The sequence below is a fragment of the Alosa alosa genome, chromosome 3 (assembly GCF_017589495.1).
Source record: "Alosa alosa isolate M-15738 ecotype Scorff River chromosome 3, AALO_Geno_1.1, whole genome shotgun sequence".
NCBI lineage: Eukaryota > Metazoa > Chordata > Actinopteri > Clupeiformes > Clupeidae > Alosa > Alosa alosa.
In genome coordinates this window covers 8511806-8532507 of record NC_063191.1, presented here as the reverse complement: position 1 = coordinate 8532507, position 20702 = coordinate 8511806, and the positions used below count along the sequence as shown (strand labels likewise).

Sequence of the window (20702 nt, the reverse complement as noted above, 5' to 3'; positions counted from 1 at the left end):
ACTGACCCTGCAGGAGTAAGGTTAAACCTGCCAAATAATTGTCAAATATTATTTTACTTCCTATATTTATGAAATACCGGTAATTATGAACTGTTATGTACAACACAGACTTTGTCAAGTCTTTCTGTCTTCTGAAATATCTCTGGTCTTCTTTCATAACTTATAATATGTTAGATCATGTTAGAGCAACACAAGATCACCAAAGCCTGTAGATAAACAACTGTGTTCTGTTTCACCTCTATTCCGTAAATTCATTAATGTGCTATTCAACTCTGCTTGTTCTCTATTTACACTTCTCTCTCTCTCACACACACTCTCTTTATCTCTCTCTCTATCCCACCCACTCATCATCTCTCTCTCTCCATCTCCTATGCTCGTCATCTTCCCTTTCTCCATCTTCCTCTCCCCATCCTCTCGTCTCGTCTCTCTCTCTCTTTGAATGTCTCTTCACCCCTCCTTTCTTTCCTTCCCCCTCTCTCCTGTCTCTACCTGCACGTCACTCTTATCTTCTCTCTCTGCTCTCCTCTCTTTTTCTTCTCCCCTCTCTCTGCCTCCCTCTTCTCCTCTCTCTCCCCTCTCTCTGCTCTCCTCTCTCCCCCCTCTCTCTGCTCTCTCTCTCTCCCTCTGCTCTCCTCTCTCCCTCTCTCTGCTCTCCTCTCTCCCCCCTCTCTCTGCCTCTCTCTCTCCCTCTCTGCTCTCCTCTCTCCCCTCCTCTCTCTGCTCTCCTCTCTCCCCCCTCTCTCTGCTCTCTCTCTCCCTCTCTGCTCTCCTCTCTCCCTCCTCTCTCTGCTCTCCTCTCTCCCCCCTCTCTCTCTCTCTCTCTCTCTCTCTACCTGCACGTCGCTGATGTCGTCTATGGTTCCGGAGAGCAGGGTGAGGGGGATGCCCTCGATCTTGCAGGCCAGCAGCAGGTTGTGTCGGCTCAGCCTCTTCTGCTCCATGGAGCCCTCCACAGACAGAACCTGCTTCTGCAGACGCACCAGCTCTCTGGAGAGGGGGTGGGGGAGAGGGAGGGAGGGGGTGAGAAGGGTGAAAGGAGAGAGAAAAAGAAAAGAAGAGAGGGGGGGATAGAGAGGCAAAGGGAGCAAAGAGAGAGAGAGGGTGAAGAGGGGGTAGAGAGAGAAAAAGAAGAGGGAGAAGATGGAGAACCAGAGAAAAGAGGGAGAGAAAGGGAGAGACGATCCTTTTGAAAGTGCAGATCTCTAACCCCTCCACCAATTAGTGCAGATCCCTAACCCCTCCACCAATTAGTGCAGATCCCTAACCCCTCCACCAAATTAGTGCAGATCTCTAACCCCTCCACCAATTAGTGCAGATCCCTAACCCCTCCACCAATTAGTGCAGATCTTTAACCCCTCCACCAATTAGTGCAGATCCCTAACCCCTCCACCAATTAGTGCAGATCTTTAACCCCTCCACAAATTAGTGCAGATCTTTAACCCCTCCACCAATAAATGCAGATCCTTAGCCCCTCCACTAACCACCCCAGGTCCCTAACCCCTACACTAACCACTGTATTACCACACTTCCTAAGTGGCAAATGGCAAAAAACGTCTAATTCTGTGTTGAGTACTAGGCTAGCCTGGTAACTTCTTGGCAACTTCGAGACTGCTAATGAGGTCATAAGTTGCTATCTCTTCCACCATAATCACTGACCAGTGACACACATACACACACACACCTGGAAATTTCCTGTAGATTCTTGACCTTCTGGTCCAGGTCGGCTTTGGAGGTGCTGACTTCTGACTTCTTCTCTGTACACACATCCTTGAGCTCCTGCACATGAACCTGAGCCTTGTCCACCAACGCCAGCATCTTCTCTTCTTCCTATAGGAGAGATGACTACATCAGGGTGTGTACATGTGTGTGTGTGTGTGTGTGTGTGTGTAGATCCTTACCCTCATCCACCAACTCCAGCATCTTCTCTTTCTCCTACAGGTGAGATGACTATATCAGGCTGTGTAACGCGTGTGTGTGTGTGTGTGTGTGTGTGTTTGTGTGTGTGTGTCCTTCTATAGGAGATGACTAAATCAGGAGTGTGTGAGCATGGCCATGTTCATGTTTGTGCATCTCTTCCACCAGCAATATCCTCCCTTCCAACGGGAGATGACCACCTCAGGTGTGTGTGTACAAGTAAAAAGAGGCAGGACTCTGGCCTGACACTGTGTTAAATGTGTCCATCAACTCTCTCAATTTCTCTCTCACACACACACACACACACACACACAGACACACACACACCTTCTTGAGGTTGAGGATGGTCTCCTCCTCCTTGTCGATGGTGTCCTGGAGTTTGCGCAGCTTCTTGTTGAGCTGCTGCAGCTGCCCCTGTTCGTACTCCAGCTGGGCATTGAGGCGTGTGCGCTGAGACTCAAACTGCAGCCTGGGAGAACCGGGTAGAACCAGAATCAACACCAGAACCTCACACACTGGGCTAGACCTGTTACTCTAGCTGGGCATTGAGGCGCATGCGCTGAGACTCAAACTGCAGCCTGGGAGAACCGGGTAGAACCAGAATCAACACCAGAACCTCACACACTGGGCTAGACCTGGTAGATCTAGAACAGCTAGTCAGAACCAGTGACCCTTCAGAATCAGAACCTCAGGGGGAACCTCAGCTGTAGCGCAGTGGTGATGTTGGTTGTAAGGCACAGGCAACCAGGTTCAAGTACGACCTGACCTGAGGCTATTTCCTGAACTCTGTTCCCCATCTTGCACTCTTCCTCCCACTCTCCATTGTCAGGTTAAATAAATGTTAGAAAGCCCAAAATAACTAACTACAAAATAAAAAACAAACAAACAAACAAGAATCAACACCTAACAATGTGGCTTAGACCTTTTAGAACAAGAAAGACTAGTCAGAACATTGACCCCTAAAAAGCACAAGTCCTGACCAGATTAGACATGTTAAAGCCCACAAGAACTACACCTGTGGCCATGGCGTAAAGTTACAATATCGAGTGTTTGTGTTTGTGTGTTTATTTACCGTTTGCGATCCACATCCTGCTGCTGTTTGACATACTCCTGTTCATACTCTCGAATGTTGGCGACACCGATCTCATGGCAGAAATCAGCGAAAACAACGTCCTCCATCTGGTGAAAAAAACGAGGAGAAGAGGAAAGAATTGTGAGAGGCACAGGAAGAGCAGGGAATTATCCTAATCACAGCTGTTCTTCATTCAGTCCGTATGGGGCACCACCAGGGACCTAACGCCCAGGACCTAACACACTGCTCTCACTGCTGATAAGCAGGCATAAGCACTGATCATGTGCTGTAAAGAGACATATCTGGTCGCTGAGTAAATGAGCATGTTGTCTTAATGAAGCCGGTACAGCATTGACTGCATTGATGTCAGAGTTTCCGCTAGAAAAAAACGGTGCCGGTCAAAGTGACCGGCAGATAGAGGTTTCGTTTTCCGGACATTTTGATGATATGCCGGTCAAATATCCTATTATCCCTTCTTAATTAGTCAAATTGAGGAAAACTGGAGACAGGCTATGTAGCTTAAAGAATGACACAATCAGGCTGTATAGAATGCAACATGTTTATTAGCCTAACTTAAACATGCCTAACAAGATCTAGCCAGTATCTCTTCATGGACAGCAAGAGTCCGCTTCGTTCGTTGTTTTAAAAAGACTAGGCCTACTGTACGTTGTTTGTTGCTGCTACCCAAGTTATCTCCAGTGGTGACTGTTTAACTTACACAGATGCGACACACAAGAATGAGCACTCAGTCGCCACACCACTACCCCTAATGCTATGCCTCTTTATTTGATAACAATAAATTAAGAAATGTTTCCTATTCTGGGAAATGTTTAGTTTCTTTTTTTTACCGCTTAATTGTGCCAGAAATTATCCGCTGACCAGTAATCGCCTTCGGCCGAGGAGGCCCTAACCCTGCAGATCATAGACAGAGAACGATAGGCCTACTGTATGCTTTGGGTAAAGAACACTTTGCATGTCCAGTGTACACGGAGAATGACAGTGTCTTGGAGCGGCCGCACCCCGCGCAACTCCACTTCCAATGTCACTGATTCCGACAGATACGCCCGACACTTCTGCTTTTTATCTGGTGGTGGTGGAGTTGACCGACATCTGAGGCTTCAGACGCTACTAATTTATCATCATCCATCGCCTGGCCTCTGAAAAAACTTTTTTAAGGCTAGTCTGTTTGGGCCTGGCCATGTTTGAACCGCCACTCATTTGTTCGTTGTTTAACATGGACGCTTTAAGCGTGCGCTTCCTATTTGAAATGCAGAATAGGCTATGCGTGTTGTTTAATAGCTTAGGCTACTTTTCAAACGGTAGAGCCTGTTTATTTAAAAACATACCCAGAGGACGTATAATATAGGCTTACATATTAAGGCTTATTCTCAAATTCAGATTGCGTTAGGGGACGGGATTATTAGCACATTTCAATCGGACAATTTGACCGGAGAGATTTAATTTTGTCGGACATTTCATTTTTTTTCCGGCCAATGTCCGGTTATTACCGGGCAACGGAAAACCTGATTGATGTATATCTGAGGTTTCTGGGTAAATAATGTACATGTTATCTGAAGAGTGAGGAACAGCTGAATAGGCTTGACTTTGAGTCTCTCCAGCTCACAATCAAACCCAAGGACGAAGCAGCACCTGGTTGACCTGGACTTTCAGTCTCAACTGGTCGACCTCATATTGAGTCTCACCTGGTTGGCCTCAGAGTCTCACCTGGTTTGCCTCATATTGAGTCTCACCTGGTTGGCCTGGATTTTCTGTCTCACCTGGTTGGCCTCATATTCAGTCTCACCTGGTTGGCCTTGTCTCTGAGACTTTTCAGCTCGCTCTCCTTTTTCTCCAAGTTCTCCTCTGCCACAGAAATCTGAGACTCCAGGTTAGACAGCTCACTCTCCAGCCGAGAGATCTCCTACAAGATCACAAACAAACAAACACACAAACAAACAAACACACACACACACACACACACATTGAAACATACACATAAAATAAATATTAATAATACTAAAAATAAATATTCTCTTGTATTGTATTAGCTCACTAACTAATTCATTGATAAAGTAATCAATAAATCAAATCAATAAACTGTGTGTGTTTGTATGTGTGTTTGTGTGTGTGTGTGTGTGTGTGTGTGTGTGTGTGTGTGTGTGTGTGAGTGTGTGTGTTCAAGTGGGTCCTTATAGCTTGGCAGGCAGGGATGGTCTTCTTGCACAGGGCGTCTAGCTCTCTGTGTGTGTGTGTGTGCGTGCGTGTGTGTGTGTGTGTGTTCAAGTGGGTCCTTACGGCTTGGCAGGCAGGGATGGTCTTCTTGCACAGGGCGTCCAGCTCTGTGTGTGTGTGTGTGTGTGTGTGTGTGTTTAAGTGGGTCCTTACGGCTTGGCAGGCAGGGATGGTCTTCTTGCGCAGGGCGTCCAGCTCTGTGTGCGAGTACTTGAGTCGGGTCTGATTGCCCTGAGCCTGCGCTCTGATCTGCTTCAGCTCCGCCTCCTTATGCCTCAGCTTCATCAGGGTCTGGGAGGACACACACACACACACACACACACACACACACACACACAGACAAACACAGACACACACACACACACACACACACACACACACACACACAGACACACACACACAGACACAGACACGCACACACACACAAACATACACGCGTGCACACACACACACGCACACACACACACGTGCACACACACACACACACACACACACACACACACACACACACACAGACACATACAGTACACACACGCACACACACACAAAGACAGAGATACACACGTACAGGCACACACACATGCACACAATCACACTTATGAGTACATACATAAACGCTTAAACAGTGCCAACATACTTTTCTATAGATTGTATACAGTAAAGTTCCTTCTTTCTATGTCCTCTGCAATTAGCTTTCTCTCTCTCTCTCTCTCTCTCTCTCTCTCACACACACACACACACACACAGACCCGTAGTTCTGCAGTGAGCTGGTCCTTCTTCTCCTTGAGTTTGTTCATGTCTCTCTCCTCCCAGCGGCGAGCTTTGCTGCGCAGGGCCAGAGAGCCGCCAGAGATCACCCCCGACTTGGAGAACATGGTGCCGTCCAGCGCCACAGTCTGCCACAGACACAAACAATAAATACAGTTTCAAAAAGCAGGAAAAATGTCCTCTACTTAGAAAGGACAAAACAATAAATACAGTTTCAAAGCAGGAAAAATGTCCTCTACTTCAATAAATACAGTTTCAAAGCAGGAAAAATTTCCTCTATTTCAATAAATACAGTTTCAAAGCAGGTAGGGATCGACCGATATGTTTTTTTCAGGGCCGATACCGATATAAATTATTACCAAAACAGGAGGCCGATAACCGATATGTAAAACCGATATGTCAGTTGTCAAAAAGGGGGGTAGGTAGTAAAGGCGATATGCTGCAAAAAAATCATTCAAACGCATTTAATTAGGCAAACTTTTCTTTCTTCTTTTGATACAGTCTATCAACTTGCATCACTTGCAAGTGTAAATCCTGTGTATCATGTTAATCCAAGAGCTAAGTGATAGCAATTCTTTTCATAGACTAGGCCTACACAATGGACTATGTGCTTGTTAAGGAACCTGTCACAAAGAAAATGCTTTGCCATCGTGGTGTGTGAGTGCACGAGAGGGAGAGGAAGAGGTTACGGTTAAATAGTTTAACACGTTAAGGTTACGGTTAAATAGTTTAACAAAACAGTTTTAAAATAGTTCTTAGGCTATTTAAGCATGCAATTTGTGTCCATGTGTAGGTTACAAAGCTACACTAAATCGCCAGGACGCGATTTAGTTCAGGTCGGATTAAATTACGGCTGGCCCTGGGTGCATGTTGTCTTTTCTGACAGTCCGCTTCAAAAGGAGCAATTAGACTTTTTGACGTTAAGCTATGCATAATTAGGACTTGTTCGTACTATGTCCGTGGTGTCCCATTATTCACAATTAACTAACGGTGGCGGAGGCAGAGAACTCCTGAAACGCAGCACCCGAGTTTGTAGGCTAACTAGTAAACAGCATCAGTAACGGCATCAATTGGGAATTCGCTAAATGAAGGATGGGTGCTTTACTTATTGATCCGGATCAAAGAGACAATAGCTTACAAAGTGGTGTTTTTGTAACTTCAGTGTAGATGATTGTGATTCACTGCAACTTCAGCAATGTAGGCTACCTTCCTTACCTTCGAAAAAATAGCTCCGTAAAGCTGAAGCCCAGTCTACAGTCTGCCTCAGTGAGAATCCTAAACTTTGTCTGTGTTCAGTCTTCGATCCTGATTGGCTGCATTCGCGCTAACTAACAAATCAGGCGGTGTAGTGGGCGGGACAATGCTCTTGACCACAGAGTATCAAATGCAGGAGAGAGAGGACGCTTTACAGACAAAGTAGCTGTTTCATTCTTTATCCATTTCAATATCGGGCTTATCGGGTGGAAAAAATGACCGACACCGATTATTATAAAATGCTAAATATCGGCTCTAATAATCGGCCAGGCCGATAATTGGTCGATCCCTAAACGCAGGAAAAGGTACATTTCAGCATCTTTCCCTCTTACCAATAAATAGTTTCAAAGCAGGAAAAGGCACATTTCCAGCACCTTTCCCTCTACTCAATAGACAAATAAGGGCAGATTAATGATGAAATACTTATATTTAACTTCTTCAAATGTTAGACCTACATTTCTACAGTAAAATTATGCAATAATATAATAATAGATAATGTAAAGAGAAGTGAGTGATTGTTGTTCATTTAATGACTGAGAGAGTCTGAATATGTGTATGTGTGTGTGTGTGTGTGTTTGTGTGTGTGATGTGCAGATGTCAGGGTATAGCAGGTGTGTGTGTGATGTGATTAGGCAGGGTGTACGTGTGTGATTAGCTGCTTCACCTTCGTATGCTTCCTGCCAGCCAGCACGCGGGCCTCCTCTATGGTCTCACACACGAGTGTGTTCCCGCACACGAACTGCAGCACCCTCTTCAGCTCGGGGGCTCCGGCCCTCGTCTGCACCACGTCCAGCAGCAGCTTTGGCGCGCGCTCACGCTTCGCTGGATTCAGCGGGGCACCGAAACAGGCGTGCCACGAGGTGGACAGGTGCGCTTTTACACACACACACACCACATACAACACACACACACACACACCACACCACACAACACACACACACACACCACCCACAACACACACACACACACACACACACACATAAAACACACACACACACACACACACATACAACACGCACACACACACACATACAACACACATACACACACACACACACAACACACATACAACACACACACACACACCTTTACACACACACTGCTTACACACACACACACACACACACACACACACGCCTGTACACACACACACACACACACCTTTTACACACGCCCATACACACACACACCTGCTTACGCACACACACACATACAACACACACACACACACACACACATACAACACACACACCACACACACACACATACAACACACACACACACACACACACGCCACACACACACACACACACACACCACACCCAACACACACACACACACACACACACACACCGCACACACACTCACCGCACACATGCGCACACACACACACCACACACACACACACATACCTTTACACACCCCCACACACACACATACAACACACACACACACACACACACACACACACACACACACATATACATACACACACACAGGTCCACACTCACACACACACACGCACGCACACACACACACACACACACACACACACATACAACACACACACACACACATGCATGCCACGCACACGCACACACCACTTGCGCCTGCCACACACACACACACACACACACAGTGCCATTTAAAGTACTAGAAAATTGAAAGAACTGCATCTGAGCTACGGGGTTCTCTGAAGAGAGAAGCTAAACTGTAACATTAACACTCGCTCAATGGAACTGTCTGCTCGTTGCCCAACAACGTAGGGAACTCTGACCTCTCGAGACCTCCTTCAATAAACATGTAGTGACTTGTTCAGCGGGGCACCACAAGAATGGCACTGGGGTGGACAGGTGTCTTGTGGGTGTAATGTGGAAATAGCTGTGAACCCAGGTTGGATGTTACAGGCTTAGATGGGTGACAGGCTGAATAATGCACTGGGTTACCAGGCTGCAGCACGGGTGAGTTGCACGAGTGCGGACGCAGCGGCGGCAATGACCGTGGCGGTAACGCTGTGTGACCAGCGTAATGGCTGCAACTGACAATGACCGTGACCGGCGGTAACGCTCTGTGTGTGTGTGTGTGTGTACAACGCTGGCAATGACGGCGGTAGCTGGCGGCAATGACACCACCAATGACAATGACGTGGCGCCAATAATGACTGACGGCAATGTGTGTGTGTGCTGCCAGCTGTGTGTGTGCTGTGTGTGTGTGTGGCTGCTGTGTGTGGCAGACCCTGTGTGTGTGGCCAGCGGCTGACAATGTGCCATGTGGCGGCAGCGGCCTGTGTGTGTGTGTGTGTGTGTGTGTGTGTGTGTGTGACAGTGTGTGTGTGTGTGTATGTGTGTGTGTGGCAGTGTGTGTGTCCTCATATATATAACGTACAGACCACCACCACATGACTCACATCCAGGTGATGGAAGTGGAGCAGGGGCGTCTCTGGCTCCGCCCGCTCCTGCTTGACAAACCGCAATTGCGCTCACCCCAGCATACCTTCTCGATGCGACACGACCCCGATGGCGTTCATCAGCGACGAACACTGGCGACCGGCTGGTGCCTACTTATGGATGGGCTGGCACAGGTCCACCAGACGGCCGAACTGAGGGAGAAAAAGCCAGGGAATTGTGAGTAGATGGATCCTGTCAACGTGATACCTGGAAAGCATGAAAACACCAAGGTGTGCGCGTATGGTGCTACTCTACTACCACATCTGGTTAGAGGCTTTCCTGAATGTGTGCCCATGTTATTGTGTGTGTGCGTGCTTCCTAGCACATCCCGGGTGGGCACAATGGCCGAATATTTTGTCGTGTGTGTGTGTGCTGTAATGTGTGTGTGTGTCTGTGTGTGTGTGTGTGTGTGTGTGTGTGCGATGCGTGCGTGTGTGTGCTTCGCACGTCCGGGTAGAAGTGAGCGCGGTATCAACCTTCGTCCGCTTCTGCTGGCGCGGTTCTCCTGGTGGTCGCGAAGTTGCAGCTCCCCAGAACCTCCCCCAGCTCCTGGTTCAGCAGCTCCAGGGCGCCGCAGCATACCTCCAGCTCCTGCACCAGACGCTCCTCCTGCAAACGCAGCTCCTCCACCGATGAGCTACACTCACACACACACACACACACACACACACACACCATCAGACACACAAACACCACCCAGGCCTTTGTATTTATCATGTGCTTACGCCAGTAATGCAAAGTCTATTACTGTATGAGAAAAAGTCAATGAATGAAAATGAACAACATCATGTGCACATTTGCTTCAGTAATAATATACTGGGTCTCACTAACAACAACGTCATTATTCAATTCTGTCATTTTCATATTCCTTGGGGAATCTCTCAAACACACACCCACCCAACCCCCACCCCCACACACCCCACACCCACACACACACCCCCACACACACACACACACAGACAGGTGCATCACCTCCACTTCCATCTTCTTCCTCTGGTCGCAGTTGAGCTTCTCTCGGTCGGCCTTGGTCTCCCACTGCAGCTTCTCAGCCTGCTGCTCCAGCGTGGCGCCCTGCTTCCTCGCCTTCTCCTTCAGCTCCTTGTAGCGCTTCAGCTGCACCGCAACACAAACAAACAAACAAACAAACAAATAAACAAATAAATGTGGAAGAGGTATCACTTGGTATCCTCATGAAGCAGGACCACAGAATCAGCAGCAGTCCCTGGGCCACTACAAAGGACTGAACCCAGGGAAGGACCAGAGCTCACAAATAGCTTTTTAAGTCTCTAATAGGTGCAAAGGACTAGTATATAAATTTGCATCTTGCTGAGTCCCCTTGGGCTTCATGGGGTTCTATGAAATCAAGCACAACTGAGGAATGGGTGAACTAATTGTGTACCTATTGCATGTGCACTGTCTACTTGTGTGCCTATTGGAAGTGCATTGTGTACTTAGACTTATTATATGGCTCTTCACATTGCTAGTAGAACGCTCAATTGACTTGAATGGGATTTCCCAACATTCTATGGTAAAATATTTTCATGTAATTACCGCTGCAAACATATAATTACCGCTGTCAATGGCAACGGGTTTTGTGCTGCTGATTTAAGTTTTCATATCACTCCGCCGAAGTAGTCGGTCACTTCTTGCATTGGAACTTCATTCAAAAGTGAAAGCAGACGGTTGATCAGCTGTGTTCTAAAGAATGTTTGATTCAAGTTCAGCGTGTGTTGCAAACTATTTGTTTTTCAGCAAAAGCCACGACGAAACGGTAACAAATAAGTGTAAAGAGACATATCGTGGAGTTTTTTCGTTTTGGCAAGTAGCCGTATAATAAGCGGGATAATGTATAGATGGCGCGTCGGGGTCCGGTTCGCCCTGACGGGACTTATTTTCCCAATAATGACAGGCGTTCTATACATTATCCCTTACCTATTGTAAGTGCAGCTCTGCAAGTGCAGAGAAATGCTTCCATGTATGCATCCACACAGCAAAAGTGACCAGGCAGGTACAGGTATCAGGTCCGTCAGGCCATGTGTACATGTGAGAGATAAAGTGTGTGTGTTAACGAGAGAGGGTGTGTTTGTGTCCTCTCACCTGTGTCTCCCGTAGTTCTTCTTGACCCTCTCCAGCTATGTGAGTGTGCGTGTCTGCGTGTGCGTGTGTGTGTGTGTGTGTGTGTGTGCGTCTGCTCTCTCACCTGTGCCTCCCCCAGCTGTACGTCCCTCCCCCTGGTTGCCTCCTCCTGCTCCACCTCCTTCTCGTACTTCTTCCAGACCCTCTCCAGCTCGTCTATCTGGCCCTGCAGCTCGTCCAGCTCCGCCTGCTTCCTGTCCCTCTGGCGCTGGCCCTTCTGCAGGCCCGAGCGGCCCTCCTTGGCCTTGTTCTCGTGGTGGGACGTGTTCACTTTGGCCTTGATGTACTGCGGCCTCTGCAGGCTCAGCTTCTGCTCCTCCCCACTGGAGAGAGAGAGAGAGAGAGAGAGAGAGAGAGAGGGGGAAGGAGGAATGAAAGAGAGGGAGGGATGAGAGAAGGAGAGAGTGTGTGTGTGTGTGTGAGTGAGAGAGACAGAGAGAGAGAGAGAGAGAGAGATAGAGGGAGGGAAGGAGGAATGAAAGAAAGAGAGGGAGGGATGAGAGAGAGAGGGAGAGGGAAGGAGGGATGAATGAGAGAAGAAAGACAAAAGATGAGAAGAAAAAGAGAGGGAGGGATGAGAGAGGGAGGGAGAGGGAGGGAAGGAGGGATGAATGAGAGAAGAAAGACAAAAGATGAGAGAAGAAAAAGAGAGGGAGGGATGAGAGAGAGAGGGAGAGGGTGGGATGAGAGAGAGTAAGGGGAGGAGAGACAGGGACGCAGGGACAGAGGGGGAGGGAGAGAGGGAGGGATGAGACAGAAGAAGAGGAGAGAACAAAGATGGAGGGAGGAAGAGAAATGGTAGAGCCAGTGAGGGCAAGATAGACGAGAGAAAAAGAGAAAGGGAACAAAGGAGGGATGAGAGACAGACAAATACAATAAATGCAATAAATAGTGGCAAGGCCGACAGAAATCAAGCTGGGTTTTCAATTAACTACAGTAGTATAGACTGTGCCGCAGTGCCAGTCTGCTTCTCGATCTGCTGGAGCTCTCAGCTCAGGCAGCCGTGCTCCTTTTTCTTCTTCAGAGTGTGTGTGTGTGTGTGTGTGTGTGTGTGTGTCTGTGTGTGTGTGTCTGTGTGTGTGTGTGTGTGTGTGTGTGTGTGTGTGTGTATATATGTGTGTGTGTGTGTGTGTGCGTGTGTGTATGTGTGTGTGTGCGTGCGTGCGTGCGTGTGTATATATGTGTGTGTGTGTGTGCATATATGTGTGTGTGTGTGTGCGTGCGCGCGTGCGTGTGTGTACGTGTGCGTGTGTGTGTGTGTGTGTCTCCTTCTCTGTCGTACCGGATCTGCTTCTCGATCTGCTGGAGCTCTCGGCTCAGGCAGCCGTGCTCCTTCTTCTGGTTCTTCACCGTCTGCTCCCACGTCTCCAGAACCTTCTTCTGGGCGGCGGCGGCGGCCTGCCGCTCCTTCAGGCTGCCCGACACGGCCTGCGCGGCGCGCTCGTTCTGGTAGAGCTGGAACAGGTTCAGCTGCAGGCGACACTCCCCCACGTCATCCAGCAACGCCTGAAACTTCATCGCCTGGGGGGACACAGAGGAGACTGTGTTTGCATAGCCAATACAGTGAATAATGGTGAGTGTAATAATCATTCTCATCAGTCAATCATAAACTTGCCTTACACATTCATTTATATGATTCATATAAATAGACATACATTTACATACAGTGGCATTTATGTGTCTAATGTAAATACATACATACATATACATTGATTTCTTATACATAATAGTATTTTTTCATTACCTCGATTCATATGTACATATACACATACACATGCATATACATACACAACACATACATTGACTCGTATTCATGTAATACTATTTGTTTCATTATCTGGACTCTCCGGCCCTACCTCTGCCTGGTCCTTGGACACCTGCTTCCTCTCAGCAGTGGCGGACTTCTTCCTGTTGAAGTGGAACTGCGTGTCCTCCTTGGCCTTCTGCAGAGCGGCACGCTTCTTCTCGTACTCGTCCGCCAACTCCAGAGAGTTACTGATCCGCTCGAACATGCGCGTCCTTTCCTTGGCGTTCTTCATAGCAATGGACTCCACAGCACCCTGATGCAAAGTAATGGGGAGGACAAAAAAGGGCCACACAGGTTACATTGTCTCACATAATGACCAGATCTCCCACATGCATGTCAAACAAACACAACTCTCTAACCTAATCAATTCAATATAAATGTATATACCAACATTATCATTGGTGCTCTGTTTCATTTAAATTTCAACAGAATTGTCTTTATTGTGAAAGCTACAGTATATAAATGGATACCCTTTGTGATGCTTTATTGATAAGAGCTTGCCCATATATAAATTCTAATTCACCTGGTACACAAGACAGTTCCTGGCTTTCACCACAATGCCAATCTTCTCCAGTTCTCCAGTGTACTTGGCCAACGTCACATGTTTGCCTTTGATGTAATATTCAGAAGAGTCCCCTGAGTGATGCATGGACACTTGCATTAATTAATACATTTCCTATTGCTAAAAGAAATCAAGTAACACTTGATTCACACCAGCAGCCTGCTGGAGGTCAGGCCATCCTTAAAAATATTTTCGTTTGCCGTAACCCGACCGACCCTGTCAATTTAGAACCGACCCAAATATTTATTTTTTTTCCCCTTTTAGTCCGACCGACTTGCGGGTTGTAAACTTAGCGTTAATACCGACCGATTGTTTTTTTTTACTCTAAACAACCAATACAAATGCAATAAAATAATAGTTCTTTTAGTAGGCCCAAGTATTGTGAATATAAACTAGACTGCATTTCCGACGGGAACTGCGAAAGTGTGCTTGCCCTGTTCCGGTCACCAACGTGAGCAGACAGTGACATACGCTATGCTGAACCTGGCTTGATCCAAGCATTCTAACAGTGCCTTTCAGTGTTGGAGCAGTGGCAATACCTCAAAAGCTCTATTCAACTATTGCCTTGCGGGGTGAATGCGGTTCGTTGGCTTTTACCTGTGGCCTGCCTTCGAATTTAGCTTCTATGACTAAAATCAAATCAATAAAATAAAACAACAGCAGTGATTGGCTGCAAAAATAAATAATGTCACGCGTCTTGCACCTCTCAAACTGGGCTATCAGGTAACCTAGAGAAAATTTTGAAATTATGAAATATGACTAAGGCATTAAAATGCTGCTTGTTTGTCAGGATATTTTTTCACTGATTTATTTTAGAAATATGAGCTATGAGTGTGAATGTTATATATTCCATCCCCTAATTCTGTTTTACTGGTTTATTTGACAAATAATCTATATGGATTTGCTCTATAAAGACCTTATGTCTGTTTGGGATTGTTTTGAGAGCCTATTGATGTATCTCAGAATAAAGGAATGTCCACAACATTAGTGATGTTTTTTTTTTTTTTTTATGTATTTTACTTAACTCATTAAATTGAGCTGGATACTCATGAACGCATGTCTCTAATAGCCACAATAGGAGTAATTTTAGCAACACCGTATTTTATGTGGCCCATAACGACCCAGTGGATCATGAAAACGTGCCAAAATTCACATTCCTTGCTTGTTGTTGGTACATTAATCCCATTCAGACTGCCACTTATCTGAGATGTAAGAGTTCAGTATAGGTTTAAGGTCTGGGGCAGGGATTTGACATTCTGTGACTTCTTCATTGAGGGCTTGCTTAGCAGCACTGTCCGCTTTCTCATTTCCCCTCAGACCAACATGGCCTGGGACCCAGCAAAAAACTACACTTAAGTTCTGGTTCTTTAGACGTTCTAGTTGATCAAGATCAGCTTTGGTTGTACTTTTTGCGTGACATTAAAGCCTACTGGAAATATTTTTAATTGCAATTTAATTGAATGCAATTTACTTTTACGACTAAATAAAAATAATTTATCCCTCTCACCCATAGTTTTCTATTTATTTACAAATGTACATAGGCCTACTGTAATTACATTTCTACATAGTTATTCTACTGATCTTTATACTATTCATCCTGCACATAAACGTATTCTTACTACTCTTATGATGTTGTTTCTGCACTACAATGACACTGTTTCCACACTGCACATAGCTGTATGTTATGTACATATCTGTTATATATTTGTCATATTGAATATCCATATTTATTCTGTTTTATTATATTCTGTTAATACACTGCATATATCTATATTATTATTTCTACTATTATAATGTTACTATTACATACATTATTCTACTTATTGTATGAGATAACTGCTAATACACTGCACATATTTATATTTAATTCATATTACTCTAAACCACCTTCTGTAAATCAACTGTATACTACTGTCTACATTGCACTATATTTCTTGACTTGTCTCTATACTTTGCATCACATTGTATGCATACTGTAGCTACATGAATCACAGCTAAGATCCTTGGTTGCTATGAAGGCCAGTCGTTCTAAATGGATGGTTACTATGGCCAAAGGCCAGTTATCTCTGCGTTGTCAAGCGGACATATCCTATTTTAAACATCTCTATTTTACTTAGCCTACTTCCATACAGTGACCCCTATTAAGAAGTGGCCACTTCATTCGCGCTTACCGTGATTCACGCAACAACATTATTAAATTAATCTGTCACCATATGCCTATGCCAACGTTTGCAAAGAGGAGAATCTTTTAATTTGATTCACAATGAAACGTTACATTTAATGTACATGTAAACAATGAGTAGGCTAGTTTTGGTTGTTGTTGGTGGTGTTACTGCATCCCTTAGTTATGCCTACAATGCAAAATTGTTCCCTTTTGATTGTTAGACGCATTTCAAAACATTGCGACGTGAAATGCCACCACAAAACATTGTTTGTGAATCGGTCTTATTAGGAGTCCTCGCTTAAGCGGTCACAGACTCAGGCGCTACTTTTAGGGCTAAAATGCTTCCTGAATTACTCTTAGTAAAAAAAATAGGAGTCCTAAAGTTACGAGTGTGAAGTTACAGTACAAGCATCTCATATCAAATGACCATGGCATTACGCTAAGCAACATAAATCTCATAACGTTACAGCAACATCTCCTCCCTATGACCTAGCTAGCTAGCTTCTAGCCACACAAGAAATGAATGATGTTAAAATCTCTGCTTAGCATTCTAATAACAGAAGGGGCACATTTATGTGGACCACTACAACATGACTCATTATGTCTGTAACATTAACTGTATAAAACACTTACTTTCATAAAGGAAGCACACCATCCAGCACATAGCCTACACATGGAAACCGATATTTTAGGTGCCAGGCCACGAACTCAAAACGTGTCTCTCTGAAGCTCTGTTCTAGAATCTTTGCTCTGAAGTCTGTCCCGTTGCTAAGCAACATCAAATAAACGAAATGACAGTCTTCCAGTATTAAATGTCTACGTGTGCTTCGAATGGATGTGTGTGGTTTGCAATTAGAATAAACAAGAAATAACATTTCCAATAATTTCCCATGATAAATTACATAATATTTGCACCTTCCTTACTTGAGAATCTCACACCGTATTTCAAGTAGGCTACACTAGTGAAATGTAATACAACGTTGCCACCTAGCGTCCAGATGTAGGCTATTTAACATTAACGTGACATTGCTTGTTTATTCTTTCGTCAACTCCATGCTTTTAGGAAAACAATCTTTTTATCATAGTACCCTCTTCAATGAGCGATTACCAGCTCGTTTTTGTAACAGAGATAGCTGTTTATTATCCCTAGGTTTACAGAAACACCTATTCATATTAATACGTATGGAGTGCTGCCGACCACTGTTCATTACATGGCCCAGAATGCCTTGCATGTCTTTACAACAAAACAACACAGTAAAACCTAAATGCCCGTAAACATATGCATTTGCATACTTGTAACATTTTTAATAATACTCTCCCATCATGATATGTAACAATAATTAAAAATTTAATTTGAATACCGTCAATGTGAAAACAACTCTATTATGTAAGCTATATATAGCTACTGTTCTCCTTGCTATTTCAGTTCGTAAGTCCATACTATCCCATTGCAGAGCAAGGATTTCATGATTGGGCAAGGTTGCTTGGAGACATTGTGTCTGCTCTGAGACATTGTGCATACATGGAAGGCATTGTGATAGAAGGTGAATGGTGAAAAGGTGAATGGTGTGAGTTACCAAATACTCGTGGGTGGTTTGCCAAATGATGGAAACTTTTGGAATATTTCTTTTTTTTTTTTTGCCTATGCACCCTCACACTGGAGTCCCCAGTTCATATACAAAATTTGGTATCGATATGTGACAGTGTTCCTGAGATATGGACGACTTCCTGTTTCGAGCCGCCGCCGATTTCGTTTGGCTGTGACGGACAAACGCTTTCGAAAAATCAAAAATCCTTCCGCTAACATTTGTGAGGCTTGGTCCAAGGATAATGTACGTCAAGTTTTGGTGGCGTTCGGACCAAATTGTGACCTGTGAAAATTTAGTTTAGCTTTCTGTTCAATCAATATGGCGGACGAGCGGCTTAACGCCCACCTGGCGTCATCTTAGCGACCAACTTACACGGTACTGACCGGACGTTTTAAAGTTGGAACGGTGTCTCTGTCTCAAAGGGCCTAAGCTAGGGCTGACAAAAATTAGGGAGGCGGGAAAAATAATAATAATAAAACTTAAGAAGAACAATAAGTGTGCTGCTTTGCAAGCACACTTAATTACCTACATGCAAACGTGGCTCTTTTTAAAAAAAAAACCTGTGGCGTCATCTCTACACCATTGGTTTTACGCGATGTCACTTCGTTTCATTCACACAAACTGATAACGCTGTTCGAAGTTCTGGAAGAACTGTGGCCAGATCTTTTCTCATCCCTTCTCCCCTAGTCTAGCGGTGACCGTGTCGGAGTATTGAAATTGGTTGTGGTCTATTCAGAATTTCTCAAAATATGGGTCCGCAACATGGAGACTGCTGGTCCGCGGAGTGAAATTAGACCCGGTGCTTCATCTGATAATTTGCTGCGCAGTTGATCAAGAAACCGCGGATCGAATGAAAAAAAAAAACAAACGCGTTTCTGCTATCGATGTCATTAAACATGGAGCCCTACAATTAAGTGGTGGTATGAGCATTCATTCAATGAAACTAATCGATAACGTTGGTATCAAAGCTCGCTTCAACCTGTTGGAAGGCTATTTATTTATTTAACGAAACTTAATAGAACGACGTTGTTTTTGGAACTTCCTTTGAAACAGAGCAGACTGTATAATACACTGTATAGCATTGAGTATTGTATAGTCAAATTTCAATATAACGTGGCCAAGAGCTATTGTAGCCTTCTTTCTGGGTACATGTCGATGAGCCCTATGACCCAAAAGTCTGCCATGACCGGGCCTCAGGTCAAAGAAGTTTGAGAAAGGCTGGTCTATATAACCTGCATCAGAATGAGGTTTGCAATGGTGCGCCTGAAGTCACGGGTTGAAGACCCAGTCAGTTACGTCACGATATGCACATTTGTGTAAATTCATTCCTAGGTAATCACCATGACAAAAATTGAACTTTTTTTTTTACTTTGAATCTTGAAAAAAATTGACCTACCTACCGACCCATTTTTAATTTTTTTTGGCTGTTACTGCAAACAAAAATATTTTTAAGGATGGCCTCATTCTGTAGGGCTCTGGCAGGGCTCCTACTGTTCCTCCATAAAGGAGAAGATACTGGTCCTGCAGCTGGGTTAAGGACCTTCTACCACCCTGCCCACCTCTGTTACAAAACTAGCCACATTAATTATGAAACAGCATTGAGCAGTGTGTATTTATAGGCTCACATTTTTTCGCTGTAACAATTTTCCTGTTGTCTAGTTTAGCAACTTGACAGGAAACGGTTTCAGTCTTATTTGTCAATCAGGGCATTGTATGTCTCCAACAATTTGAACCCTGTAAAAATGTGAGGCACCACATCGTGTCTGAAATTCTCACCTGAAACGGTCCTGCAGAAGTTCAGCTCTTCATCGTCGTCGTCGCAATATCTCATAGTAACACTAGCCGTTTTGGAAACTGGCTTGCCGATATGCGCTCCATGGATGAGTTCCCGGGTGTGTTTCACCCTCAAGTTCGAAGCCCGCTCACCCATAACAAACCCTAGCGCATCCATTACATTCGACTTCCCTGAGGATAAAAACAGTGACAAAACACATTATGTTGCGATATCCTTCACTGTGAGTTCACGAATGGCATCTGAATGTAATGTCATTTTACTCTTGATAAGTTAGATACAGACAGTTACGTAAAGTCAACTAACTTTGGGCTAGCTTATCCATTATTAGCAACTCCAACTTATCCATTATTAGCAACTCCAAAAAACTTCTGAAATAGTCTATTTCAAGTAGACTTCTAAGTGTGGACCCATATTAGTTTACATTTGCTGGCAGGGGTCAATAGTATTATTTTAAATGAATAAGAAAGTATATTGCTCATTGTAAATGTTATCTGTAGTCAAGTCAATGATCTGTCATTAGTTGTTGTAAGCTAAATTAGCTAGCGTCAGCTAACCTACCATTACTTACCTGAACCATTAGTACCAATAATGCAGTTAAATCGTTTAAAAGGTCCAATCACTTGCTTCCCTCTCCATGATTTGAAATTGTCTACGTCTAACTGTTTTAAGTACCCCATTTGTAGTGAAGGAAGTACACTTAAACACAATTAACCACTAACTTTACTCTAAACCAAATAATTTTGTGATCAGGCTCCCGAAGTTCAAGCAGAGTAGCAGCTAGCAGACTGTTGTGAAAAGTTGAGAAAGTGGCGGGAAGTTTATTTTAGCCTATGTAGTTTAGCCTACTGCCAGAGTTGATATGCCAGATGTGATTGTTCGTTCTAAATAAATAAAATTCGTTAAAAAATACAAATGTGCAAATAACCAAAAGACAGATTACAGATACATGAATAATGTATTAA

The 20702-nt window shown here is 44.7% G+C and overlaps 1 protein-coding gene across 1 annotated transcript in view; it reads right to left on the bottom strand.

Moving 5' to 3' along the window:
* Positions 1-20532, bottom strand: part of smc1b (structural maintenance of chromosomes 1B) — a 27080-nt gene extending 6548 nt beyond the window's left edge. The window contains exons 1-16 of the mRNA XM_048239553.1: positions 20309-20532; positions 19722-19910; positions 14154-14266; positions 13680-13883; positions 13106-13344; positions 11888-12146; positions 10649-10800; positions 10164-10324; positions 7905-8062; positions 5968-6114; positions 5372-5509; positions 4791-4907; positions 2987-3093; positions 2242-2383; positions 1682-1827; positions 834-987 (exon numbers count right to left, since the gene is read on the bottom strand). Coding sequence (XP_048095510.1) covers positions 834-987; positions 1682-1827; positions 2242-2383; positions 2987-3093; positions 4791-4907; positions 5372-5509; positions 5968-6114; positions 7905-8062; positions 10164-10324; positions 10649-10800; positions 11888-12146; positions 13106-13344; positions 13680-13883; positions 14154-14266; positions 19722-19910; positions 20309-20417 — 2535 coding nt within the window. The 5' untranslated portion in view covers positions 20418-20532. The remainder of the gene's footprint in view (positions 1-833; positions 988-1681; positions 1828-2241; positions 2384-2986; positions 3094-4790; positions 4908-5371; positions 5510-5967; positions 6115-7904; positions 8063-10163; positions 10325-10648; positions 10801-11887; positions 12147-13105; positions 13345-13679; positions 13884-14153; positions 14267-19721; positions 19911-20308) is intronic.
* Positions 20533-20702: the final 170 nt, after the last annotated feature.